Below are 8,175 nucleotides of genomic sequence, written 5' to 3'. Positions count from 1 at the left end.
TTCTCAGTCTGTTTAAAGCAACACTATGTAGTTTCCATGTAAAAATGACTTACAGCTCCCCCATGTGGTTGAAAAGTGCAACAGGGCCTGGTATCAGACACTCTTCTGCAGGCAGGGGGAGGGGGGGCTGTGTTTCCTACCCTCCACCGCCACTTTCAGAGTTTGCTTGTAGCAGCTAGGAGGCTGCTCAGGTTGCAGCAACAGTACAATTTGTACAGTTAAGAGTTGTTCTATCACTGAAATAATTTTAGAGACATTATTTAAAGGTAAAAAAAAACTCCATAGTGTTGCTTTAATATAATACATCCACAAAATACAGTAAATTTGAATATAGTATTAAAGTGTTAAGTTTTTAGGGTAAACTCCCCTTCCACTTGCTTGAGCAATAGCAGGAAACTGCAGGATCTCTTAAAAGTAAAAAAAATAATTTCTAATTTTAAAAATTAGTCTTTGTACTTCATTCTGCTCAAAAACGCTCAAGATGTGTTTAGTGCCAAGAGAGGTCACACTGAACACAGATGATGTCAAAAGAAGACATTTAGTCCTAAAATTCAATTTTTAATTTTTTTACAATTTTTTTACATAGTTGTTCCAATATAAATCAGAGACAACGTATGCGTTGGGACAGCGCACTAGTGTGTTGTTCAAAAACTAAGACACTTATTTGAAACTTGTTTGCAAATCAGGTACATCAGCTGATAAGCACATATTAAGACACATGAAAATATAATGAAAGAAGTTGAAATAAAAACAAAATAAAAAACAAATGTTCAGCCTCTGAAATAGAAATATGCCACTGTCAATCCGAATATGTACAGAGTTGTTGTGATCTTTATGTCAAACTGATTAAGCAAAGTCACAAACCCTATTAAACGAGTCATACCTGCCATACAGCACAGGAATGAAACAAACATTTCGACCAAAGGCCCACAGTTTTTCATCCTAAAGGTGATTCTATCATCAAATAATGAGAATGTAATAATGCTGACTGTGATGCCAAGTGCTATGTGACACGCTATGATCACATCTGACCATGATCTTATACTAGTAAACATACCAACAGCTATATTTAAACAAAACAAAAATGAAGCGCATGTATACAAATATATTTTTCGTAATATTTGAGAACTTTCTGGTAATCCAGTTTTTTTACCAATCATTATAAATACAGTTATTGATGAGATCAAGACCAAATTAAGAGGTATAGAAACTTCCGGGCTGAGCTTGTTTCTTAATGTTATCTCAATAGCAATTGAAACAACAAATCCTGACAAAAGTCTCAGCAAATTTCCAAACAGAATTCCCCCAACAATGTTCATTAAGAGCACGAGACTCAAACCCACAACTGCTGTTGTTACACCTAAAGTCTGACATATAACAGTAAAGAGATGAACTTCTTCAGCAGCATCTTCATCTATGTGTGTTTGCTCTGTGTCTTGTAATGTTTTAAAAAGCTCCAGTGAGTAAAAGGTTCGTTCATTAAGCCAGAGTAACTTGTTTATTTCTGCTATAAGAGCAGGTCTGGGGTCAGTGATTCTGTGAAATCTGCCTCCACATGTGTTGATCATTTCTCTAGCTTTACCGATGTCTTCAGCTTTCTCTGGATGGTGTTGTTGTTGGAGCAGAAGAACGATGCAGTACTGTACGACTTCTGATCCCAGCGACTCATGAAGATGTTTGAGAAGATCACACTGCTCAGATTCTGGATCTTCTGGATCGAGAGCCATCAGAACAGCATGAGGTCCAGGAGATGAGAGGAACAGAGCTGTTTTGAAGCTCTCTTCTGTGTTTTTGAAACAGGGGTTTGGTCCACTGACCACCATCATTCTCTGACCATCATCTGTAATGACTGTATCATTCATCTGCATGCTTGCTTTATTTCCTAACAGAACTTCTGAGGAATATCTGACACCACGTTCATCTCCAACAATCAGGACCCTCAGATCTTCATCATGAGAATATGCTAGATGGGAAAATTAAAGTGTTTGTGTGAATTATGGAAATAATAAATCTTAAATATAGCTGCAAGCAGCAATACCGGGGTCAAGCCGAACAAGGCCACGAAAGGAAATAAAGTTGAGATTGGAAAAGCAATTTAATAACCATTGAAAAGGCAGAAGAATACAAAAGTTATTAGTAAAAAGCTGTGTTTTTATTCAGTGAAATCTCTCCCTACACTGAAGAAAATGTGAGTCAGTTTAATGAGTCTAAAGAGCCCAACCCCATGTCTCTATGATGTTCTGATGCAGAGATATAGCTCTGCAAAATGGTTTCTTGGGTTTTCTCATTGCTTGCTAGTACCGTGGCCTCAGGGTGCAAAAATAAATTACAATGGTAAATTACTTATTTACAATATTAAAAACAAATTTACAAGTTTTTAAACAAATTTACACGTTTTTTTAACAACTTTACAAGTTTTTAAACAAATTTACAAGTTTTTTAAATGAGTGAATACATTTACAATGAGTGAATAAATTTTAAAGTTTTTTTTAACAAATTTACAAGTTTTTTTTTTAACAAATTTACAATGACCGAACAAAAGTAAAAGTTTTTTAACAAATTTACAACGAGTGAACAAATGTACAAGTTTTTTAACAAATTTACAATTGTTTAAACAAATTTACAATGAGCGAACAAAATTACAAGTTTTAAAACAAATTTACGTTTATTACGGAAAGGGTAGGTACAACACGCTGACGTCACGCATCTGAGCCTCCGGTGAGAAACCCGGAAGTATCGCAGTGAATCACAAGAGAATTGTGAATGCGATGTTGTGTATTAGGCTGTACATAATATTAACGAAAGAGAGTGATAATATATAACCTTTCATCGCTTCCGAAGTGACTAAAAGGGATATTGGACCTTATTTTCAGGTAAGTGAAATTGTTTTAGTTTGCTAACGCTAGCTTTCCAAGTTGAACACGTTTTGGATGGCAGTTATCAAAATAATTCACTCACTTTCTCATTAGATTACAGACAACACGAGAGGGTGCTCCAAACTTTTTAATCAGGACTGCATTGTTTGTTCGCTCCCGGGGTTACATAGACTGAAACGGGGAAGCGTGACGAGTTTGTTTACATGGTGCTATAAACTCCAACCCAGGAGGACACTTCAGAGGAATCACAGGGATAACATGGTGTGATTTTTTTTTTGTCAAAACCAGAACTGACTTCCGAATCCACCTGGAACGCATTTACTTTGATGGAGATTTGGGCGGAGGCTAAACCCTCCAAATAGTATATTTAGAGAAATGGAAGTCAGTAAAAATTAAGTTGGACTCATTGTTTTTAACAACTGGCTACCTAACACATGCTTATAAACCCAGGAATAGCACACACACACACACACTTCTAACAGACATGCAATGCACACATTAGATACGTGTTAAGAAAAATAACTGTACAGTTTTAGAACAACTCATTTATACATTAAATAAACTTAATTTCACTCATTGTTCAAAATATAGTTTTATTTATAAATGAAATTCAATGTATATTGTCTCAAGTATGAAAAAATATATATGTACATTTTTAGAACCAATCATATTTACATTAAAAGCCAGTGGGTACTAACACACTTTTTTACACAGGGCCATGTAGTTTTGACTTTTTTCCTTTAATATTAAAAACCTTCATTTAAAAACTGCATGTTGTGTTCACTTGGGTTTTATTCTTTGACTAATATTTTAATTTGTTTGATGATCTGAAACATTAAAGTGTGACAAATATGCAATAATAGCATGGGAAATCTGGATGGGGGCTAACACTTTTTCACACCACTGTATATAAAGTTGTTCCAATGTATATTTTCTATCTACTGTACAAATTGTAACAATAAAGCAAAGTAAAAACATTTAAATGAAAAACGTTTGTTTTTGGGATTAAAGGAATTTTTCACCCAAGATATAGATGGTTTGTTTTTTCATTGGAACAGATTTGGAGCAATTAAGCATTGTGTAGTTTGTTTAGTGTGCAGTGATTCAACAGCAGCTTAGCTTAGTAGAGCCACTTGAGCTTAGCTGGCGACTGACGTATTCCAGTGGGCGGAGGTAAGTAAAAAAAAAACTCTTCTTTGGATGTCATTCAAACGGGAAGTAGAGGGCTGTAGTCCAAACTGGCTGTTTGCTATAGGCTTTGAAAGGGAAATTCTATTAAAGAAAATATATTGTTGGTATAGAATTTTGAGCTTTATAATTTTACAGATATTATTTATGCTCTAACAGCAACATTACACACCAACTAAAGTTTAAAAAATGGAATCAGGATAAACGGGACCTTTAAACCTTACAGCTAAATCTGCGGAAAGAAGACCCTGCCTCATATGGCAGAGAAACAAGAAAAACTGATCCAAGACACAAATGTTGCGATAATCTTCCATAATAGGAGATGTTTTCAGGTAATCATAGTGTTGCAATGCCCCAGAATCACTGTTAGATCTGTGTATTGAGAAAGAGGAGAAAATTGCATGAAAAAAAGAAAGATCAATGAGGACATAAGATTTATTTGTTCTAATTTTCATCAATGAATTACATGCTTAATTTTTTTCCTCACTCTTCTCTTGTGTTCTGATCAGGAAACGAATGGTGGTCCTCCTCTTCTTCCTTTAGTGTTTCAATATCACAGACACTGGAAATTAAAATAATCATGATTGCAGTGAAGTCTATTTATCTATCTATCTATCTATCTATCTATCTATCTATCTATCTATCTATCTATCTATCTATCTATCTATCTATCTATCTATCTATCTATCTATCTATCTATCTATCTATCTATCTATCTATCTATCTATCTATCTATCTATCTATCTATCATAAATGTCAGTTTGCTTAGGCAACATTAGAGTATTTGTAATTTGATAAAACATTACAGTACTGTCACACTCAGAGAGGTTTAAATGATTAAATGAAAACATAATTTATAGTATAAATTTAGCTAATTTTAACAAATCGTCTCATTACATAAAATCCTAATCTTTTAAAGATTATTCAGATTATATCATCGAACAAGTTAACGCACCCTTGATTCCTCTGAAGTGTCCTCCTGGGTTGGAGTTTACAGCACCATGTAAACAAACTCGTCACACTTCCTCTTTTCAGTCTTGTAACACCGGGAGCGAACGAACAATGCAGTCCTGATTAAAACGTTCTAAGCACCCTCTCGTGTTGTCTGTAATCTAATGAGAAAGTCAGTGAATTATTTTGATAACTGCCATTCAAAACGTGTGCAACTTGGACAGCTAGCGTTAACTAACTAAAACTATTTCACTTACCTGAAAATAAGGTCCAATATCCCTTTTAGTCACTTCGGAAGCGATGAAAGGTTATATATTATCACTCTCTTTCCGTTAATATTATGTACAGCCTAATAGACAACATCGCATTCACAACTCTCATGTGATTCACGGCGATACTTCCGGGTTTCTCACCGGAGGCTCGGATGCGTGACGTCAGGGTATTGTACCTACCCTTTCCGTAATAAATGTAAATTTGTTTCAAAACTTGTAATTTTGTTCGCTCATTGTAAATGAGTTAAAAATCTTGTAAATTTGTTCACTCATTGTAAATTTGTTTAAAAACATGTAAATTTGTTTAAAAACTTGTAAATTTGTTCACTCATTGTAAATTTGTTAAAAACCATGTAAATTTGTTCAATAATTGTAAATTTGTTAAAAAACATGTAAATTTGTTTAAAAAACTTGTAAATTTGTTCACTCATTGTAAATTTGTTAAAAAAACATGTAAATTTGTTTTTAAAAAAATTGTAAATTTGTTTTTATTCTTGTAAATAAGTAATTTACCATTGTAATTTATTTTTGCACCCTGAGGCCACCGTATGCTAGGGAGTGAATTGGCATCCACCAATGATTATACTTCAAGCCATAAAAGGAATAATCCACGATGATGGTTTTATGTATAAGTTTGGAGTAGTTTTAAACAAACAAACAAAAATCCATATCATGACCACTAGGTGGCGCAATGACGAAATTGTGCATGCAACCTCAGCTCATGACTATGATTACATCTTGCTAGTGTCAGAATCCTGCCAGATCCTTCTTTGTATTTAGATCTAGTCATCATGGCAGGGTTCTGACAGTACATATGTTTTATGTGGGAGATGCGTGGTTTTAGTATTGGGTTATTCTGACCACGCATTTCCCGGGTCTCGTCACTTTTTCCCCGATCCCTTACTTGTGATTATTTCCAAGTGTTTGTAATTTATTTTCTCCCTATTTAAGAGTCCTTATGTTTGTTGTCCAGTGCGGGTTCGTCATTGTTACTCTGGTTGTGAAAGAGTTTATCTGTGAGTTCTGCAGTAATTATCTTGATGCCAATAGAGTTTTTGTTCAAAAGCTATTGTATTGTTTTTCCTATAGTGATTTTGAGTCGATCGGAAATACACTCCATTACTCCGTTATTAAAAATTATAATGTGGGGGTTTTTAGCGCTATTTTCATGCGCATGACTAAGTGATAGGTGAAACCTGGCATGTTTGGTGCCGTATGGGAATTTTTTTTATGACAGGCAGTGTAGTATCACATTAACAGAGTTTATGACCAATGAGAGGAACTGCTATAAAATTGCTGAAAATGAAAGTAAAAGTGTTGTTGTACTGAACATCAGCAAATGTGTGATATGAAACAGTGTAAAGCAAATAAATACCTTTAGACTGCACAGCTGTGATGTAAAATGTCAAAATCAGTACAAGGAGACATTTTGGTTTGGTTTTGGATACTTTCATCTTACAAGCTGCATTTCAACCACAAACAAAAAAGAGAACATGAAACAGTTTTACTTAAACTTGTCACGAAGAGCAAAACTACACTCTAAAAAATGTGCTGTAATTTTGCAGCTGGTTGCCAGTAACTTACTGTAGAAGATAAAGTCAAAAAATGTTTCATGTTCATTTAACTTTGAACAAAATGCTGCCAGTAAATAACATTAATGTAAAATCTACAGTAAGTTACTGGCAGCTAGTTGCCAGTAATACCCAGTAATACTGTAATTTCTACAGACATTTTTTACAGTGTAGCTATACAGACGAAAAAGCCAGGTTAAACTTAAATCAATTATTTGGTACACACAATCTGTGTGGGAGCTTCTTGCTAAAGAATTGCTTCCTGAATCTTTGCCAAGCCACCTTTTATACACAGATAAGACAAAGAATCATAAGATTTGATTGGTCAGGATCTTTTAATGTGTCTTTACTTTCACGTTCACGATGCTGACAACACAAACTTAAATAATGTGTGGATCTGTTTGTTATCATGTGTTTTTATATGAATACGTTATTTTCATTGTCATTACTGAACATAAACAGGAGCTTGATAAAAATGCTTATTTTATAATTTCATATGGAACGTATCTGTTTTTGCAAATCCACTTTATACATTTATTATAATATACAGTATAATGCATGTTTCTTTAAAACATACTTTTATCCTTTTATTTTTATAAGTATAAACATTATTTAGGAAGGATTTAAACAAAATATAATCCTGATTTTATTTGTATGTATTTTCTACACTTTAGTGAGGTGTCTGGATTTGTGTAAAATTGCAAGACATCACATTATGCTTTTCATTTTGTTTCATTTTGTAAAGGATATGGAAACGTGTATTGTTTGTAAGGGGTTTACAGGATTTCCTTGCACAAGAATGCATATGACAACACACTCTGACAGTGTGTAAAATAGTGTTATAATAAAGTGCCCATAGTTACCAAACTATCCATTAATAGTGTTCAAAGAGACATAACTTACCGTTACGTGTAGTATGTGTTGTTTCAGGCTGGAGCTTGAATTTCTGTCTGCTGAGACGTCAGTTTCGTTTTGAAGAACACTTATTATGAAACTATTCTAAACTATCTGTACATTATCCTTTCACATACACACATTCTGCTTTTACATGCATGCATACTTCTTTAACATACATGCATTCTTCTTTTACATACAGGCATACTCCTTTTACACACATGCATTCTCCTTTCACATGCATGTATTCTGCTTTTACATACATGCATACTCCTTTTAACATACATGCATTCCCCTTTACATAGATGCATACTCCTTTTAACATACATGCATTCCCCTTTACCTAGATGCATACTCCTTTTACACGCATGCATTCTCCTTTTACACGCATGCATTCTCCTTTTACACGCATGCATTCTCCTT

The 8,175-nt window shown here is 34.2% G+C and overlaps 1 protein-coding gene and 2 long non-coding RNA genes across 5 annotated transcripts; 1 reads left to right on the top strand and 2 right to left on the bottom strand.

The window, feature by feature from the left end:
- Positions 1–446: 446 nt before the first annotated feature.
- LOC141364200 (uncharacterized) lies at positions 447–7,830 on the bottom strand. The gene is made up of 3 exons (XM_073868282.1): positions 7,762–7,830; positions 6,663–6,749; positions 447–1,963 (listed from the first exon to the last, which is right to left on the bottom strand). The coding sequence occupies exons 2-3, from the start codon at positions 6,739–6,741 to the stop codon at positions 771–773; spliced, it is 1,272 nt and encodes a 423-aa protein (XP_073724383.1). The 5' UTR covers positions 6,742–6,749; positions 7,762–7,830; the 3' UTR covers positions 447–770.
- LOC129431490 (uncharacterized) lies at positions 2,295–3,462 on the top strand. The gene is made up of 2 exons (XR_012370134.1): positions 2,295–2,873; positions 2,970–3,462. It is a non-coding gene; the product is annotated as an uncharacterized lncRNA (long non-coding RNA).
- LOC129431491 (uncharacterized) lies at positions 3,621–5,629 on the bottom strand. Of its 3 annotated transcripts, XR_012370132.1 has the most exons (5): positions 5,273–5,629; positions 5,020–5,176; positions 4,552–4,626; positions 4,289–4,436; positions 3,621–4,132 (listed from the first exon to the last, which is right to left on the bottom strand). It is a non-coding gene; the product is annotated as an uncharacterized lncRNA (long non-coding RNA). The 3 variants fall into 3 exon arrangements; XR_012370133.1 differs by having other exon boundaries at positions 3,621–4,436; positions 4,531–4,626; positions 5,273–5,625; XR_012370131.1 differs by having other exon boundaries at positions 3,621–4,436; positions 5,273–5,617.
- Positions 7,831–8,175: the final 345 nt, after the last annotated feature.

This window comes from Misgurnus anguillicaudatus, chromosome 6, assembly GCF_027580225.2.
Source record: "Misgurnus anguillicaudatus chromosome 6, ASM2758022v2, whole genome shotgun sequence".
Taxonomy (NCBI): Eukaryota; Metazoa; Chordata; class Actinopteri; order Cypriniformes; family Cobitidae; genus Misgurnus; species Misgurnus anguillicaudatus.
Note: the sequence above shows the minus strand (reverse complement) of the source record. Positions and strands in the feature narration are given on the sequence as shown.